Source organism: Saccoglossus kowalevskii, chromosome 3 (genome assembly GCF_978046115.1).
Source record: "Saccoglossus kowalevskii chromosome 3, keSacKowa6.1, whole genome shotgun sequence".
Classification (NCBI taxonomy): domain Eukaryota; kingdom Metazoa; phylum Hemichordata; class Enteropneusta; family Harrimaniidae; genus Saccoglossus; species Saccoglossus kowalevskii.
The window spans coordinates 9,010,297-9,030,953 of record NC_140643.1 but is presented as its reverse complement, the minus strand read 5'-3'; the positions used below and the strand labels follow the sequence as shown (position 1 = coordinate 9,030,953).

General features: G+C 41.0%; 1 protein-coding gene across 1 annotated transcript in view; it reads right to left on the bottom strand.

Annotated features, from left to right (window-relative positions):
* The window catches only part of LOC100372619 (WASH complex subunit 4-like), a 61,043-nt gene that overhangs the window by 19,063 nt on the left and 21,323 nt on the right, over positions 1 to 20,657 (bottom strand). The window contains exons 18-22 of the mRNA XM_085496734.1: positions 8,686 to 8,734; positions 8,222 to 8,277; positions 7,954 to 8,033; positions 1,042 to 1,147; positions 463 to 579 (exon numbers count right to left, since the gene is read on the bottom strand). Coding sequence (XP_085352860.1) covers positions 463 to 579; positions 1,042 to 1,147; positions 7,954 to 8,033; positions 8,222 to 8,277; positions 8,686 to 8,734 — 408 coding nt within the window. The remainder of the gene's footprint in view (positions 1 to 462; positions 580 to 1,041; positions 1,148 to 7,953; positions 8,034 to 8,221; positions 8,278 to 8,685; positions 8,735 to 20,657) is intronic.

Here is a 20,657-nt window from a genome sequence, read left to right as displayed (position 1 = left end):
AAAACTGTTAATGTAACCTAAACAAAAGTTTTAAGCAGACATACATTTTCAGTCTATGGCTAATGGCAGCCAAATAAATTTCTAATATTTTCTGGATTCTAACATTGTATTTTTTGATGTACTGGTAAGAAATCAAAATTTAGATTTTAGCTGTGATTCTCAAAGTTATTTCTATGGTGGCAACAACACCAGCACCAACCTAAAAATGCCTGTTTTCTTGAAAAAGTTGTACAAGGAATACAGATGCATATGTGTCACATAATGTATTATGTACATTTTAAGATTGTATATAATTGGTTTGCACAGGTACAGGCATATAAGTAAGGCTTAGATAGCATTTGCCCATTCACAATCACCTATTAAAAGATGTGTATCAAGTTTGAATGAATTGTTCTTAACGTGACTGACACTTAATCCTTGAATGGCAGGTATGTTTGATTTTCATGAATTAATTACACTTACCTCTTTAAGATGGGATAATATTTCTTTGTTGTAAACCTCCAATAGAGTCTGTGGTGATGGTAAATGCTTGACTTGCCACATTGGAGGAACACAATCCGCCAAAGAAGCAAACATGTACTGAAAATAAAATTCAAACATGAACGACATAATTTTCTTACAGTGACTGCCAATATATCTGTCAACTTACAACATATTTGACAATAGCAATTTGAGTGCCATGCAAAATTTATGATACATTTTGTCAAACAGGTAAAGCATAACACAACTACAGTTTACTGAATGGAGTAAAAATAAATTTATAATGAACCCTAATTTTGAGTCAACAGACAAAATTTGAGTAAATTTTCAGTTTTTACTCCAACAATATGACTATTTTTGTAAGGAAAGTGCAGACTATAAATGGGAATATTTTGTGAATTTATGATGAAAAAAGGGAAGTGGTGGTGAAAAGTAAAAAAACAACAGGAAACATGAATATCAACACACATAGGTGTAATAGGTCTAGATTTGTACCTTGGTAAGCAAATTAACAGTTAAACATAATAAACTTGCACAGAAATAAGTGAAGTATTTACTCACATGAATTCTATAAGCATCCAAAGAATTCTCATATTTGTCCATCAAATAAATAGGAAAAATGACTCGATGCCAGTAAAGAAAACTACAGTCACACGCCAGATGCAAGCTATGAAGAACAATAATACTCACTGATAAGAATTTGTAAGAAACTCATTAGGACAAACCTAGTTGTTATGTACAAACTGTGATCTAAGGTGTTTTGTTGAATTTCGAAAAAAAATTAACAAATTTCATGATACTAGATAGTATGAAAATATGATATCATGACCAAAAAAAATAATTTAATAACAACAAGTCATTGAAAATGACACAGTCCCCGTTAAATTTTTGAAAGTTCTCTTTGTGCTCATCATATTAAAGCGAAGGGGTTGACGCGAGCGTGTCCTTGAAACTTGAGTTCCAAGTGGCGTATACAACAGATTGTTTATTTACATCAAAACACGTGTTCCGTGTAGCAGTAATATAGCCAAAAATAAAAACAGCCGTTATTCGGCCATCTTTGATCTGATTATGAAACACACTGATATGTATGATGTATGTGCCAAATACAAATGAAAATGGTACATAAATTGTGGAAATATAGTAGTAAGGCCAAAAAGTCAGATGGCTGTCAATCGGCCATTCTTGACCAGATTTTGAAACAAATTGTCATGGACATGCATCCTAACATGTATAAAGTACATGTACATGTATGTGCCAAATTTGAATGAAAACTGACAGAGCATGTCCTAGATACCGCATACAAAAAATCAAACAAGATGCCTGCTAGTCGACCATCTTTGATCCAATTTCAAAATAAATCGTCAAATCAAAGAAAGCTTAGAAAGAACTCCCATGTGCTGAGAGTATTGGAGACACATTAAATATAATTCGAAATTACTTAGCTGAAAACTAATTATGCAAATCAGAAAATTAATATGACCAGATTTGAGTGTAAAACTAATGAGGTCTGCGCAATGTAACAGAAAATCTATGTTTCCAAGTTTAATTGAAATGTGATTAGAACCAAAAAATTATGAATTATTATGCTTATTAGGGAATTAATATGAACAGATTTTTACCCCAAACTAATTAGGTTTGTACATTGTCCTAGAGCATCTTTGTACTAAGTTTCATTGAAATGGAATAATTACTACCGCGAAAACTCCAAAATTTCGACCCCTCTAAAAATTCGACCGCCTATTTATTTGCCGGGTTTCGGTGTTTTATTTACCTCCAAATTTTCGACTCCACTAAAAATTGCTGACTCATTCTTATTCAAAAATTGCGACCAGTTTTAGTTTTCCCCCAAACGAAAAAAAAACCGATGTGAGCGTTCAAACGAGACCTTCCTCGAAGGCATGAATCCGGGTTTCTGATTGACTGAGAGATTTTTATTTTATTGGTAACGAAAATATATTCTAAATAAACGAAGTTTCAAATAAAAACGAACACAAAAATCTCGGCATGCTGCGTTTCTGAATTGTTGATTATTACTGTACTCAGTAGTGATTATAATAATGTACACAAAATAAATTTGTTGAATGGTTATGAAATACAAATAAAAGTCAACTTAGTTTCATCGTAAGCGAATGATTCCGGTCTCGTATAAACGTTTGATGCTGTAGGATATCCGCCATGTTCTCTTAGGTCAAATAGGTCAAATCGCTAATTAACCAATCAAAAAGCTGGATGATGCCAACGTGTTCAAATTACCATAGCTTATTTAAATATGTTAATGTTATTGAACGCAATGCGGAAGAAATTGGTGTTGTAGTACGATATTTTGGCTTGGATTTTGATGCGAAAACGGCATGATTTTTTTTAAATAAAAAAATTAGTTGTTTTTAAAAAATAAACTGGTCATCTGAAGAATAATTTAACATTGTTCACAGTGATAACAGCTCATTCTCGAAAGGAAGCTTACCCGCTCACGCTAGTCACGATAAAAATCATACACGTGTACTCTTGAATAGACAAACGTCAATGACTACGGTAAAACTTAGACTCTATTTTAGCCGGCAGGATTGATTGAAATGTCCGAAAAATGACGCCAAAATACACCTTAAAAGTCCCATTTTATTTTCTTAAATCCCATTTTATTTTTTAATCCAAGGGCGAATTTACGGCAGAATTTGGTCCCTCAAATAAGGGACACGTGAGCTTTGATTCTAACCGGATACATTGCACTGGGTCGGGGAGATAGTTTGCTAAACTTCCATGCATCTTTTGTCCAATGGGTACCTGTACTTCGAACATTCGCAAGTTTTTCTAGGTAGTGCGAGACAGCTTTGTCTTTTGACCTATTAGTTTTGTGCTGACCTCTTCTCCGCGTCTTGATGTTTTGTTTTGCTTGTCATAATACTCACTGATTGATGACTTTGTTTAGATTTTGAGTTACAACTCGGCCACGACCTTTGCTTTTACCGTGAAACATGAGGAAGTTTACGTCAATTGACGGACATTGCATTTTTTAAAAACTAATGAAGCACACTGTCTATCATCCCCATTTTTTCATTTGCTGATTTCTATTCTGAAAAATTCGACCGTCCGAAAATGCACCTTAATTTTGACTATAAAAACACGTCACATATCGAACACCAATTATTTAAAACCGGTCGAAATTTTGGAGTTTTTACGGTACTTTAGATATCAGTGTGAAAGCTTAAAATTGGTTAATTATGCAAATTAGGTAATTAATATGTACAGATTTTAACCCACAATTATTCAGGTCTGTCTATTGTCCTACAGCATCCATGTACATTCATTGATATGTGATGTATAGTACCCGAGATATCAGTGTGAAAGTTGGTTAATTATGCAAATTAGGTGATTAATATGCACAAATATTTACCGGAAACTAATTGGGTCTGCATAATTCTAGATTCATTGAAATGTGATGATTAGTACTTTAGATATCAGTAGAAAAGCTGGAAATTAATTATGCAAATTAGGTAATTAATATGCACAATTATTTACCCTAAAACAAATCAGGTCTTTGCATAGTCCTAAAGGATCTATGTACCAAGTTTCATTGAAATGCGATGATTAGTACTTGAGATACCTGTGGAAAAGCTGAAAATTAACTAATTATGCAAATTAGGTGATTAATATGCACAAATATTTATCGAAAACAATCAATCTCTGCATAGTCCTTGAGTATGTAAGTACCAAGTTTCATTGAAATGTAATGCTAACTACTTATATCAAATGCTGAAAATTAATTAATTATGCAAATTAGGTAATTAATATGTACTGATATTACCTTAAAAACTATCAGGTCTGTGCAGTGTCGTATGACATCTATGTACCAAGTTTCATTGAAATGTGATGATTAGTACTTGAGATATCAGTGGAAAAACCGAAGATTGACTAATCATTATGCAAATTAGGTAATTAGTATCCACGGATTATTACCAAAAACTAATCAAAACCTAGCATTAGTTCAGAGCATCTATGTACCAAGTTTCATCAAAATCCAATGAGTGGTTGTTTAGATATCAGTGGAACAGTCATGGAACCACTAAAAAATAGCTAATTATCATGCAAATTAGGTAATTAATATGCACGGATTTTTACCAAAAATTAATCAAATCTGCGCATATGTTCAGAGCATCTATGTACCAAGTTTCATCAAAATCCAATGAGTGGTTCTTTAGATATCAGTGGAACAGTCATAGAACAGCTAAAAATTAGCTAATTATCATGCAAATTAGGTAATTAACGAGCATGGATTTTTACCAAAACCTAATCAAATCTGCGCATTGGCCCAGAGCATCTATGCACCAAGTTTCATCAAAAACCGATGTATGGTTCTTGAGATAGCAGTGGAACAGTCGGACACACATACACACACACACACATACACACATACACACATACACACATACACACACACATACAGACACACTAACTGCAAAGACTCCCATTTTGTGCTTCGCACATGGGAGTCAAAAATTAGTTGTTTTTAAAAAATAAACTGGTCATCTGAAGAATAATTTAACATTGTTCACAGTGATAACAGCTCATTCTCGAAAGGAAGCTTACCCGCTCACGCTAGTCATGATGAAAATCATACACGTGTACTCTTGAATAGACAGACGTCAATGACTACGGTAAAACTTAGACTCTATTTTAGCCGGCAGGATTGATTGAAATGTCCGAAAAATGACGCCAAAATACACCTTAAAAGTCCCATTTTATTTTCTTAAATCCCATTTTATTTTTTAATCCAAGGGCGAATTTACGGCAGAATTTGGTCCCTCAAATAAGGGACACGTGAGCTTTGATTCTAACCGGATACATTGCACTGGGTCGGGGAGATCGTTTGCTAAACTTCCATGTATCTTTTGTCCAATGGGTACCTGTACTTCGAACATTCGCAAGTTTTCCTAGGTAGTGCGAGACAGCTTTGTCTTTTGACCTATTAGTTTTGTGCTGACCTCTTCTCCGCGTCTTGATGTTTTGTTTTGCTTGTCATAATACTCACTGATTGATGACTTTGTTTAGATTTTGAGTTACAACTCGGCCACGACCTTTGCTTTTACCGTGAAACATGAGGAAGTTTACGTCAATTGACGGACATTGCATTTTTTAAAAACTAATGAAGCACACTGTCTATCATCCCCATTTTTTTTTGCTGATTTCTATTCTGAAAAATTCGACCGTCCGAAAATGCACCTTAATTTTGACTCTAAAACACGTCACATTTCTAATACCAACTATTTAAAACCGGTCGAAATTTTGGAGTTTTTACAGTACTTTAGATATCAGTGTGAAAGCTTAAAATTGGTTAATTATGCAAATTAGGTAATTAATATGTACAGATTTTAACCCACAATTATTCAGGTCTGTCTATTGTCCTACAGCATCCATGTACATTCATTGATTTGTGATGTATAGTACCTGAGATATCAGTGTGAAAGTTGGTTAATTATGCAAATTAGGTGATTAATATGCACAAATATTTACCGGAAACTAATTGGGTCTGCATAATTCTAGATTCATTGAAATGTGATGATTAGTACTTTAGATATCAGTAGAAAAGCTGAAAATTAATTATGCAAATTAGGTAATTAATATGCACAATTATTTACCCTAAAACTAATCAGGTCTCTGCATAGTCCTAAAGGATCTATGTACCAAGTTTCATTGAAATGCGATGATTAGTACTTGAGATACCGGTGGAAAAGCTGAAAATTAACTAATTATGCAAATTAGGTGATTAATATGCACAAATATTTATCGAAAACAATCAATCTCTGCATAGTCCTTGAGTATGTAAGTACCAAGTTTCATTGAAATGTAATGCTAAATACTTATATCAAATGCTGAAAATTAATTAATTATGCAAATTAGGTAATTAATATGTACTGATATTACCATAAAAACTATCAGGTCTGTGCAGTGTCGTATGACATCTATGTACCAAGTTTCATTGAAATGTGATGATTAGTACTTGAGATATCAGTGGAAAAAACGAAAATTGACTAATCATTATGCAAATTAGGTAATTAGTATCCACGGATTATTAACAAAAACTAATCAAAACCTAGCATTAGTTCAGAGCATCTATGTACCAAGTTTCATCAAAATATAATGAGTGGTTGTTTAGATATCAGTGGAACAGTCATGGAACCACTAAAAAATAGCTAATTATCATGCAAATTAGGTAATTAATATGCACGGATTTTTACCAAAAATTAATCAAATCTGCGCATATGTTCAGAGCATCTATGTACCAAGTTTCATCAAAATCCAATGAGTGGTTCTTTAGATATCAGTGGAACAGTCATAGAACAGCTAAAAATTAGCTAATTATCATGCAAATTAGGTAATTAACGAGCATGGATTTTTACCAAAACCTAATCAAATCTGCGCATTGGCCCAGAGCATCTATGCACCAAGTTTCATCAAAAACCGATGTATGGTTCTTGAGATAGCAGTGGAACAGTCGGACACACATACACACATACACACACACATACACACATACACACATACACACATACACACATACAGACACACTAACTGCAAAGACTCCCATTTTGTGCTTCGCACATGGGAGTCAAAAACATTTTCAAAAAACAAGACGGTTGCCGGTCAGCCATTTTGAATGGAATCGCTAAACCACTGCATGTGCATATGTCCCACATAAGGTACTAGGCACATGCAAAGAATGAGCGGAATCGGTTCACAGGATTCTGAAATACGACTCTGGACAGACTGACGCACAGACAGATGGACACACGGACGGACGGACAGACTCTGGAACTCACAGACGGTCGGGACATGTATCCTAACATGTATGATCTATGTACTAAATTTGAATGAAAATTGACAAAGCATGTCCAAAATACAACATTTTCAATAAACAAGATGGCTGCCAGTCGGCCATCTTTGATCCAATTGTGAAATAAATCGTCATGGACATGTATCCTAACATGTCCAATCTATGTACCAAGTTTGAAAGAAAACTGACAAAGCATGTCCAAAATACAACATTTTCAAAAAACAAAAGATGGCTGCCAGTTGGCCATTTTGAATCAAATCGGTAAACCACTGCATGTGCACATGTCCCACATAAAGTACTAGGCACATGCAAAGAATGAACGAAATCGGTCCAAGGGATTCTGAGATATGACTCTGGATGGACGCACGGACGCACAGATGGTCAGAAACCGAATTATAAGTCCCCGTTTTCGGACTTCGTCCGAACGGGGACTAAAAATAATCATTATCTCTACTGAGACTTAAACAAAACTGAACAGTAACTTGTCTCATCTCATAAGAAGTTGTTTCTGCCCTATGAAGGAACTGCAGGCTGATATTCACAGTATAAGTGGTTATTTGTTTCTCATATTTTTTTTTTTTTATCCATGTGTGTGAGGAACATCATCAGTAGCACTAAGCAAACAATAAAAATAAACTCACTTTTCTCTCAATTCACTTATTAAATCAATCTTTCTCAAGACAGAATAAAAGCTATTTAATTCTTCATCCCGAAATGATTTCTGGAAGAAATTAATTTAAGAACAAAATGTGAGAAACAATTTTTAAATGCATATAAAACAAAGAAATACATTAATAAAGACAAAGTATCATCTTGGTGGTGTGCCTCCAATAGAGGTCATTGTAACTTAAAAGCAAGTGGATTCAGATGTCATTAAAGCTGTTAGACAGATAGACACAGTATACTTACCATCTGAGTTCCAACACCCATTGCAAGATGTAAAATTAATCTTCTTTCTTTAGTTGCTAAAAAATATTCAAGTACAAAATAGTTAATATTACTTATTTTAGACAGATATGGACATCATATATACATATACATCCCATAATATGGGTATATCCAAATAAGTGTATGCAATAAAATTACAGATGCACATATTTCATAGAATGTAGTTAACGCTTGCAAAGGTTTGATTGTTTGAACAGAAATGAGCAAGATATTTGACATATTCAGAAACACATGTAATAAACACTTTGGGAAAAATGGTCTGTGATTGTGATTGTTTGATCATCTTGCAATTTGCATGATTTCATATCAAACCTGTTGAATCTTTTAACAGATACATGTACATATGACAATGAATGGACCGCAAGAAATCGATCTATATGTACTGGTTTATGCAACACCTCAATAAAGTTTATAGTGCTTCTTACCTGGTCCATGTAAGGCATTTTCAGCCAGTACCAAAGCAGATAAAACATCCTGAAATGAAGATGTTCAACGTCAAACTACTGATATAACGCAGTAATCTGTCTTTTAATACGCCACACTGTTTTTTTTGTATTTAAAACATTTTTTATTGAGTCAATTGACATAAACACTCTACATAGTTACATGTATGTGTACCAAAAAATTACATTGCACAACAAACAAGTACAAAGTCTCCACAAAAATATTACAATTTTTTCAGGTAGTCATGTTAATATGCTAGGTCATTGCTACAATTTTCATAAATTGTCACCATTTTTTTTAAATGTTTTCCCAATTTACCTTTTCTGTTTGCAATCAAGTACTCAGTTTTCTGTACCTTCTGCACAAAGTCTTTAAATTCCTCAAATTTTGTTTTTTACCCCGACATCTGCAAATATAAATAAACTTCCAGGCAACCAAAAGCAAAAAGTTTAACAGGAGGGGCAGAAGACTATCACCAAACAAAAAGCATTCTGGGTCGTTTACCCGAGGAAAACTCAGTATTGTTCCCCATATCTCAAAGAAGGTATCGTAAATAATTTTACTACTGGACATTCATAGAAAAGATGAAGCAGATTTTCGTCAGGCCCCTTACAGAACGTACAGGCTCCTGATTCAATTTTTAGTGGGGTCATCTTACAAAGAACAGAGTTGGTTATCATTATATTGTGGATGATTTTCCATTGAAATTCCCTGAGCTTTGACTCTATTGTGAGTCTAAATGGTGCTAAGTAAATACTTTCCCATTCAGTAATATTGGAGTTCAATGTTTTAACATGATAAATTTCAGATCTTGACAAAATAAAATATTGCTTTATCACTTCTGGAGTCACCAACTTAGTTTTACATTGTTTCAAATGAATTTGAACGCCCACAAATCTGATACCCAACATATCATCCTCAAGGCTAGCAAATTTGTTTATATCTACTTCTCTTTTCTATTCCTGTGGTAGTGCGGCCACAATTCCAAACCAATCCAAAAACCTCTTGCGAGGTATTCCCCTTTTTTCCACTTCACCGCATTGAAGAAGTTGGCCCTTATTATCAAAAAGATTTCTAACATAGTGAAAACCAGTCTCCCAAACTCCCAAAAATATACTTCTGCTTCCTTGTAAAATATGTTCGTTGTTCCAAATACTTTGATTTAGGGGATGCTTTTCACCATCTGGCGGAGCTGTGACTGCTAGCCACGACTCTAACATACTACGAAAGAAACCCCTCACAGTAATGGGAAGAGCATTACTCCAACTCGAGACAGTTTCTTCTGCAATATCCATTTCCAAGGGTGGACTATATCGTTGTCAAACAGACGACGTAACCAATCTATTCCTTGAGCCTTCACGATTGCAAAAATATCGGGTACTTTTAGGCCACCTACACAAATGTCCCCTATCATTGTTTTCCTGGTCACCTTATCTTTTCCTTTCCAAAGAAATGCAAATAACATTTTGTTTATTTCTTTCAGGTATCTGTTAGGGCAATCCGTGAGACTAAGAACATACTGAACTCGTGAAATACCCATAGCTTTAATAATTTGGATTCTCTGGAGTAGTGTTAGGTCTCTCATTTTCCAGAAGTGTAAAAATACTTTTAGTTTCTCTATGTGGATTGTGACATTTCTAAACATTGCAAATTTTTCTGTCATTTGAAAAGTAAACACCAACAATTTGAATCATATTTGGCCATTTTACCGCAAGGGGTTTCTCTTTACATTTGCTTTTGTTTCCAATCCACTTTGCTTCACACTTATCCTGGTTAATTGCTAACCCAGATATTTTTTCGAAATTACCCAATTTTTCAAACAGTTTTCTACATGAAGGGAGATTACTGAGGAAGCATGTCAGATCGTCTGCAAACGCTGTACTTTTAATAGAACCAAAACCCGGAACCGCAACCCCTTCAATATCGTGATTGGACCGCAGTGAGCACAGAAATATTTCCAACCCCAAAATGAACAACAGGGGAGAAATTGAATCCCCCTGCCTAACTCCTCGCCCTAGAGGGAAATATCCTGTACTAGTGCCTTTGTTCATAACACAGCTGGAGATGTCAGAGTAAAGTACTTTTAACCATTTTATAAAACTTGGGCCAAAATTATAAGTCTCCAATGCTCTAAAGAGGAAGGGCCACTCCACAGTATCAAAAGCTTTTTCAAAGTCTACTGTTAATAACAAACCAGGGATGTCCTCCTCGTCCATGTACTCCATTACACAGTCAACCAATCTCACAACATCTCCTATAAATCTATTTTTGACAAAAGCCGATTGGGTTATATGTATTAACTGTGGAAGGACTTTTTCTAATCTTTTAGCTATACATTTTGTACCAATCTTATAATCTGAATTGAGGAGTGATATAGGCCGCCAATTTTGGATCTTGCTATTATCTCTTCCTTTTTTCTCCAGCAATATTATTACAGCTTGTCGTTGAGATGTAGATAGCCTGCCTTTCTCAAAGGATGTATTTAGATCCCTCACCATAAATTTGTTAACCAATGGCCAAAATTGTTTATAAAACTCTGTTAATCACCTCCCAGGCTTCCTCCACAGAGATGAGACCTTCACAAATGTTTGTCCGATCTTGGAATGTTTTGGAATGTCTGGATCATCAAAACAGTAAGCATTTTCCCTCCCCATTTTGGTCAAGTTTTGAGGCATACAAATTTTCGTAATACATTTTAATTTCATTATTAATTTCCTCACCTCACCTCTGACCCATCCGTTCCAGTAAGTTTGTTTATTTGAGATCTCCTAGCGTTCATTTTTTCTAGTTGCAAAAAATACTGTATATTGTATTTTTCTCGCCTAACTCATGCCAGTTGGCCCTAGCTCTAACAATCCGACCCTATGCTATTTCATCGTATTTCTGTTGTAATGATTGTTTTATTTGACTAAATTCATGTAATACTTCAGCAGTAGGGTTTAGGCAAATTTGATCATCCAAAATTTTTAATTTTCGCTCCAGATTTTCTATTTTTACTGTCTCTTTTTCTTTTTTTCTTTACTAAAGGTTATTGAGGCTTTCTTAATACAATATTTAAGCCAGTCCCATACCATACGCGGGTCCTCAATATCCTTGCCTTCTTTTAGCCAACTAGGGAAATGGTTTTCAATAAGCTCAATAATATAATCAGTGTCTCTCAATAAGCTCGTATTCAATTTCCAATATGAGGACCACGTACAGTTTCGTCATATTTCGACAACCGCCGAATGATCAGGCAGCACACAGGGAACAATTTCTGTTTTAACTACATCACTATAAGTGACTGGCTTACCAGAAAATAGTCTAGTCTACTTTGGATCAATTCAGGATTAAAGAATTTCCATATAAGCTACTTTTATCCGGATGTATAATTCTCCATACATCTACCAGATCAACCGCCTCCAAAAAGCCATGAAACATTTCCGAAACACGAACCCATCTCTGGGGGTTACCACCTTTCCTATCTTTAACCATATCCAATACAATGTTGTGACCCCCCCCCCCCCCCCACCACCACACACACAATTTGGATATCTGGGTCTGACATGCTCCCCCTGATCTTGATATGCACGTTATGTATCATGACAGAACTTTTTAGTTACTCAATTACTGGAACACATACTGCAGTTATAATCAAGGAAAGCTTAGAAAGAACTCCTGTGTGCTGAAGATATTGGACACATGAAGTTAGCACAAGTGCTTATATAAGAGCAAATACAGCATTTAATCAAAGAAAGCTTAGAAAGAACTCCCATGTGCTGAGAGTATTGGAGACACATTAAATATAATTTGAAATTACTTAGCTGAAAACTAATTATGCAAATCAGAAAATTAATATGAACAGATTTGAGTGTAAAATTAATGAGGTCTGCGCAATGTAACACAAAATCTATGTACCAAGTTTAATTGAAATGTGATTAGAACCAAAAAATTATGAATTATTATGCTAATTAGGAATTTAATATGAACAGATTTTTACCCCAAACTAATTAGGTTTGTACATTGTCCTAGAGCATCTTTGTACTAAGTTTCATTGAAATGGAATAATTAGTACTTTAGATATCAGTGTGAAAGCTTAAAATTGGTTAATTATGCAAATTAGGTAATTAATATGTACATATTTTAACCCACAATTATCCAGGTCTGTCTATTGTTCTACAGCATCCATGTACAAACATTCATTGATATGTGATGATTAGTACCTGAGATATCAGTGTGAAAGTTGGAAATTGGTTAATTGTGCAAATTAGGTGATTAATATGCACAAATATTTACCGAAAACTAATTGTGTCTCTGCATAAATCTAGATTCATTGAAATGTGATGATTAGTACTTTAGATATCAGTAGAAAAGCTGAAAATTAATTATGCAAACTAGGTAATTAATATGCACAATTATTTACCCTAAAGCTAATCAGGTCTCTGCATAGTCCTAAAGGATCTATGTACCAAGTTTCATTGAAATGCGATGATTAGTATTTGAGATACCCATGAAAAAGCTGAAAACTAACTAATTATGCAAATTAGGTGATTAATATGCACAAATATTTATCCGAAACAATCAATCTCTGCATAGTCCTTGAGTATGTAAGTACCAAGTTTCATTGAAATGTAATGCTCACTACTTATATCAAAAGCTGAAAATTACTTAATTATGCAAATTAGGTAATTATATGTATTGATATTACCATAAAAACTATCAGGTCTGTGCAGTGTCATATGACATCTATGTACCAAGTTTCATTGAAATGTGATGATTAGTACTTGAGATATCAGTGGAAAAACCGAAAATTGACTAATCGTTATGCAAATTAGGTAATTAGTATCCACGGATTATTACCAAAAACTAATCAAAACCTAGCATTAGTTCAGAGCATCTATGTACCAAGTTTCATCAAAATCCAATGAGTGGTTGTTTAGATATCAGTGGAACAGTCATGGAACCACTAAAAAATAGCTAATTATCATGCAAATTAGGTAATTAATATGCACGGATTTTTATCAAAAACTAATCAAATCTGCGCATATGTTCAGAGCATCTCTGTACTAAGTTTCATCACAATCCAATGAGTGGTTCTTGAGATAACAGTGGAACAGTCGGACACACATACACACACACACATACAGACACACTAACTGCAAAGACTCCCCTTTATGTGCTTCGCACATGGGAGTCAAAAATATAACTGCAAGCAATGATCAGGGTGGTTCCACGTAGCTATGGTTTAACAATTATAAATATTTAATGAAATAATGACCATATATGGTAACTTGATATTTTGGTCATAAATTGTATCAGACAACAAAATTATAGCACCAGTTGCATGAGATATTACAGTTCTGCAAATTATTGAGGTTATAGTCGTCTGAAGCCATCAGCCATATCACATTGATTTAGGCGAGGGTTCTTCGAACCCGCCTATTCACATAGTTCATACCCACCATAGACTCCGGTCAGTCAAAATGACTATTTTGAACTGTAGGCATTAATCAGCGATTCTGCCGGTGACGGAGAGATAGAATCCAGGTCAGGGGAAGCCCCATGACCTCAAGATTCTTTTACCCCTTACGTCACGAACCCACGTGACCGAGGCCACCTGGCAACGCCACAGGTAGCCGTCCATCACTCTGGTTCCTTTCTCTCCGCCTCGAGGACTTAGACCAACGCGACGGAAAGAGTGGGGAGGTTGGGGGGGAACCGGAGTCTATGGTGGGTATGAACTATGTGAATAGGCGGGTTCGAAGAACCCTCGCCTAAATTCACTACGTTCAATTACCCACCATAGACTCCGGTCAGTCAAAATGACTATTTTGAACTGTAGGCAGAGTCAGACACCGATAGGTGGCGGGTTTTTCCGAGCAAGCAGAAAAAAAAGGAGAATGATGAAAGACTTTCCCCCAGTCCGGGATGAAAAACAAACCCAAAGACCTAAGTTAAGACCCAAGAAGGGTGGTGTCTTACCTTGCCTGTGCTGTCCCAGAAGCAAGAAGCCAATGCTGCTGTGGTGACAGGGTTCGGTGTGCCCGAGAAAGCTAGACCCAAGCCGAACTCGGGGGTGATAAGCTTGAAGTAGGACCGAAACAGTTCGCATGAGGGCGTAGGTCGACAGAAGCGAAACCTGGGAGCTTCCAGGAAGTGCTAGTGGAACAGACAATCTGCCCGCAAAAATGCAGAGACTGACTTATCGCCTATGCGCAGAGGCCCCTGCAGTCGTTCGGGCTGGGTCAGCAAACAAGGCCTGACCCGCTACGACGGGGCCTAACCTGAAGAGACCCTGCTCAATAGATTGGGTGTCTCCTAGGTAGTAGTTGATGAAGACGTTCTGCGTTCTCCAGAAGCCTGCCCTCAGAATGTGTTTGAGGGGGGGGGGCACCTGACGCTAGCGCTAGTGAGTTAGCAATCGCACAGACCTCATGTTCTTGTACTTGGTGTCTCTGCAAGGTCTGTGTTGAGGAGGATAGTGTATTATAGACCTCCAGTACAGTCGCAGTAATCCACCTGGGGATGGAAGTCGGGGAAACCGGCTTATCCCGCTTGTCAGGGCCGTAACACAAAAACATGTGTTTGGTTCCCCGTCTAGAAAACCTGGTACGGTTCTCGTAGCAACTCAGCGCTCGGACCGGGCAGAGAAGCAACTCCTCCTGATCTTCCGGACTGACAATATTTGCCAGCCGGGGGATGACGATCGGTTGAGGATCGTGTCCTGGGATTTGGTTCTTGGCGAGAACCCGATTCGTGTCTTAGTACAACTTGATCGCCCATAAAAGCGGCACAACCATCCGCAAAGGATAGTGCGCGCCTAGCTTTGACCGGCGCCTACCTGAGGCGAGGGCCAGTAGGAAGACTATTTTCCACCTCAAAAAATTGAGTGGTGCTGATTGGAGAGGCTCAAAAGGCGGTCTGCTTAGAGCGGACAACACAGCCGACAAGTCCCAGTTGGGCAGTTCCCTTGCATGGGGTCTCAGCGTCTGGAAAGCAGTAAATAGTCTCCTAATAGTAGGACAATCGGTTAGTCTTGTTCCTGTACGTTTGAATGGTGGGGCACAAGGCCGACCTGTAGCCAACGATCGCTGCGTAGGACAAACCCACTTCGTCAAACAGGTGGACGAAGGAGCCTGCTACCTGGCCAATAGAGGGATGGTATCGATCAATCTCCCTTCCGCTACACTAACCAGTGTATGCTCGCAGCCTAGAAATGTAGGCTGCATTGGTGGAATCCCAGTTCGCCCTGGCCAGGACGTTGGCAGCCCGCTCAGATAAAGCTTTCGTATGGGCGGGTCTAATGAGAGCCTCTATGCGGGTAAGTGATACCCGCTGGGCTCGTGGTAGTGCGCCGTCTGGTTGGGACGGCATGTCCGGTAAGTCCGGAAGCACTGCTGGTGTTTCGACTATCATTTCCGACAGAAGTGGAAACTAGGCCCTGTTCGGCCAATTGGGTGCAACCAATGATAATATGCAGGTGTGCACCTGTTGAAGTCTTCTCCGGTGCCCGGTGGACTAGCGGGAAGGGAGGAAAAGCGTACACAACTAAGTGGATCCGGGGGGTAGCAAAGCGACCCTGGCCCAGGCTCCTGGAGTCAGCAGGAGTGTTACGTACGTCGGGAGCTTGTTGTTCTGGGGTGCGGCAAACGGTCTAACCTTGGACCGTCCACAGCCGAAACAGCCTGGAGGCTACCCACTGGGGTATCAGCCACTCCGTGTTCTGGAGACGGAGTCGCCCTGAAAGGGCGTCGCCAGACTGTTCCTCACCCCTGGAAGGTGGTGTGCGGTTAGCTCCCCATTGTATTCCAGGCACCAAAGGAGGATTTTGCTCCGCTAGGACTGACAACGATGGGGAATGCGTCCCCCCTCCTTCTTGAAGGAGACCACCGCTGCGTTGTCTGTGCGGAGCAGGACTCTGTGGTCTCGAACTACGGGTAGAAAGCGTGGTAGTGCTAATTGTACACTGCTCACAGTTCGAGCCGGTTGATATGGTGGTCCCAAAACTATGCGGGAGCCATATCCTTGGGCTTGTTCGTCCAATAGATGCGCTCCCCAACCCTGGGGGGAGGCATTTGTTACCAGAGTCATACCTGCGGCGAGCGGGTCCAAGGGGGCCCCTCTGCCCGAGGTTGGTCAGTGACGACCACCAGGGCAGGGCTTCCTTCACTTGGTCCGAGATCGAAACCCGCCTATCTAGTTCCCATAGAAGAGCTCGGCGTTATAACAAGTGTTATACCGGGCGGCTGCGTAGTGCGGCCTGGGGAACGACCCTTCGAACCGAGGTCATCATTCCGATGATCCGCATTAGTTCATGGAGGGACACCGAGGGAACGCTGACTAGGCATTCGGCTAGGCTGCTTAGCGCTAAGCAATATGCTTGAAATAGCTAAGCCAAGCTTACCTCTGTGTCAAAACTCCATGCCCAGGGACACCAACTGTGCGTTGGCTCGAGGTGGGACTTGTCGATTTACTAACGAGCCCAGCTGGTGAAGTAAATCCTGTGTTAGCCTGATGCGTTTGGCTATTACCCCTTGCCCGGGTTGTTGGTAACCAGTAGTCTGGGTACGGATTGAGGTGTACCGACATCTGGTGAAGCAGCAGCACTACCTGTTTCATCCCTCTGGTGAACACATAGGGCGCTGTGCCTAACCCGAACGGAGGGGGGGGGGCACCGAAGTTCGAATACTTGGCCCAGCTGGGCGATTCGAAGGAGATGGCAACTCGCTAGGTGCATCGGTACGTGCAGGTAGGCCCCGCTTAAATCTAGCGGGGCTAGCCAGTCAAAACGGTGGATGGAGAGAAGAACCCTGAATGGTGTCTCCATGTGGAACCGATCGAGGGGCACGTACTGATTTAGTCTGTCTAGGTCCAAAACTGGACGCCTGCCACTTGTAGATTTGGTACTACGAACACATTTGGGTAGAAGCCTGGACTTAGTTCTGGCTGATGTACCCTGTGTATGGCGTCTTTCCCCAGCAAACTGCTACTTCCTGTCTGATTGCTTCCGCCTTGCGGGAGTCCCCTGGCAGTGCCCAACAGAGGAGACACTGACGGGGGGAGGTGGAGATTTCAGCGGTATGCCGTAAATGGATGTCACCACCTGGGAAGGTCCAGGGGTCGGTCACCCGCCGTCTCCTAACCGGACTACACTGGCGCAATCTGTGTACGACAGGGATGTGTGACCATGTGTTCGGCAGTTGCAAGGGGGGAGGGTGCTCCCTTCCCCCATGAGGCGAGTTCCCCAAGGCCTGAAGTAGTCACTAAGTTGTGACCTGGCCACTCACCGAACACATGCCTGTCTCCCCCGGTTGCAGAGGTGAGCGTCAAACATGCTTCCCTTGCTGCCGGGTAGACATCCGCCCAGAGAGGGTGAGGAGCCACCACCTGGCTCTTATCTCCCTGGGGGCATGCCACTACCCTTCCCTCCCATGGAAGGGTATAAGCGCTTGCCTCCTGGCTGACTCTGGCTAGCGGGCAACGCCCTAGGGCGTTGTGTTTTCTGTGCTTGGGGTGCCCTCCGCTTGCCCATGGCAGGACCAACTGGCTAGCGGATTCAATCTGAACCCTCTGATTCATTGCACTCCGAAGCTCCGAGACTGTACCCACCATTCCCTGAACAAAGAGAGTGGAGGGTGTCCAGTCTGCGTCACTGAGGTGGGGACGTACCCCGGCTCAGCTTGTCGGCGAAAACACATGCGTCTAAGGCCACGTCTCGTAGCACAGTAGTGGCCCTGGCCAAGCGAGCCAGGCAACACTAGGGGGTGTCGCACGTAGATGTGCGGTGGCCCACCAGTAAAAATGTCGCCTGGTCTAGGAGGCTGGTGCGTTCTGCCTCCAAGGTCACCAGAGTGCTGGGCACGCATAATAATGCGCTCAAGCAACTCTGCCCTCAGGGCTAGATGGGTCGTCCTCAATTGGCAAAGACACCCATGGAACGCGGCTATCCCCCTTTGCCCGGTTTGCCAAATTCATGGTACCGGGGTCTGGGGAAGGAGCCTTGGAATCCGGTTGGGGGTGTTTTGGTCTCATCCCACGCTATGGGGTCTGATCCCGAAATACACCGACCGGGTAGCGTTTGGTCCAGTGGGAAATGTTGCCTAACGTTATCCCCACCCGGGGGCCTTAAGCATTACATCCTCCGCGGCTGACCAACGCTGCCCATCAACACCGTTTGCATGCTCTGCGCCCCACTCCGCACTCAGACGGACAGGGGAGAGATGTGCCGACGGGGTTGCTTTGGATCCCGACGCCCGTGATCCCATAAGCGTTGAAGCAACCTTAGGTGGTCGCTTTAGGATCAAGGGTGGGGGTATATACATCGTATCACTGGGATCGGTGATACTCCGCCTCACCCCAAAAGCGTGGCTCACCGAGTCATATAGATGGAAGACTCTGAGGGACCGCCCGGAGTACCGGCTGTATCCAACGCGAGTGAACTGCGTCTCCTCTAACTTAAAATATGTGAGAGGGAGCGTGTTCGACTGTGCGTCTCATGACAGGGTCGGTTCCCTCTGGGGACGCCCGTGGGCCGGTAAGAAAGGAGTCAAAACCCACAGCGGGGACCGGACACAAGGATAAATTCGTTACCGTTGTACCGTTACCGCGTGACGAACCCTAGCTGGCTGAAAGTGGGGGGGGGGGGGTCAACACGTGCCCTGCCCTGAAAGCCCTGCCCCGAGATCGGAGACTTGGCTGCCAGCACCCCATTGGCATTCAGTGCCCGCGGATCCAGAGAAGGACCGGTGCAATTAGCCTGAGCCTTGGCCACCCCCCAAAATAGTGGGAGAGCCGTGACTGGGAACGGGGGTTCCCCGGAAGAGACGTGTTTGAATGCAAACATGCTTTCGTGTCTCTTCCTGCTTGCCCACCGAGGGGACACAGTGGAGACAGCTCGCTCCGACTGCGTCTGATCTACCCGGCCTGCCAGGGACGCAATTGCCCCGACAGTCCTTCGACCAAAGCCCTCAACTCGGAGGCAAACCCGGTGCCGTGCGAGGAAGGGTCCACAAAGAGACCCGCAACGGGCCCCATAGGAGGAAAGCCTCCAGGGGCACAGCCTCGCTGCAGCCGGTAAAATCGGGTAAACCACCGCCTGAAAAAAACAGACTGTGAGGATGCCCTCCGATCAGCGGAGGAGACCGAGAAAAATATCGGTACCTCCACCGTCGGGCCTCTTACTCGACGTCCCGGTACATGAAGTACCGGTAGCCGAGCGTGAGGACTTTCCACTCATGCAAAACACGCAACTCACTTTAACCGATTTGTTTACTGGACGCGCGACCTTGCTGTGACGCGGTCATGCAGTCTCAGCGATCTTGATGGCTCTGAAAGAAAATCTCAGGCCTCAGAACTCCAGTGAAAAAAACACGCTTTCACGCAAAAACCCCGAAACCCGCACGTAGCTACGACAAAGTATCTCGGATGCGGTTTCTATGCTGGTAAATTCTGAATATAACCACTGCACGGTCGACTCGAAACACGAGGAGACCGGAAAGAAAAACGGCAGCGAGCCCTGGTGCTGTCATTACACCTATATATTGCTAAATACATTAAAAATAAAAGACGACATGCATGAGGGAAACGAATTACAGTTGTAAAGGGTGCCGCCATGAAATCAACATGTGACTACGTAGTGGCGCCGGATTTTGATTTCTTTGCTGTGAAAAATACTACACACAAAGGGGAAAACGACACGAGGGTAAAAAAAGACAAGGAAAACTTATCCTACCAGCTACCATGTCGGATGCCGAGCAGCGGCAACAACCCAAGCTATAAATCCGGACAGGAAAAAAAGCAGGCGATCCAGCAGAGCTCGCTAAATTTCATCTCCACTCGAGGCGGAGAGAAATTAAGAGTGATGGACGGCTACCTGTGGCGTTGCCAGGTGGCCTCGGTCACGTGGGTTCGTGACGTAAGGGGTAAAAGAATCTTGAGGTCATGGGGCTTCCCCTGACCTGGATTCTATCTCTCC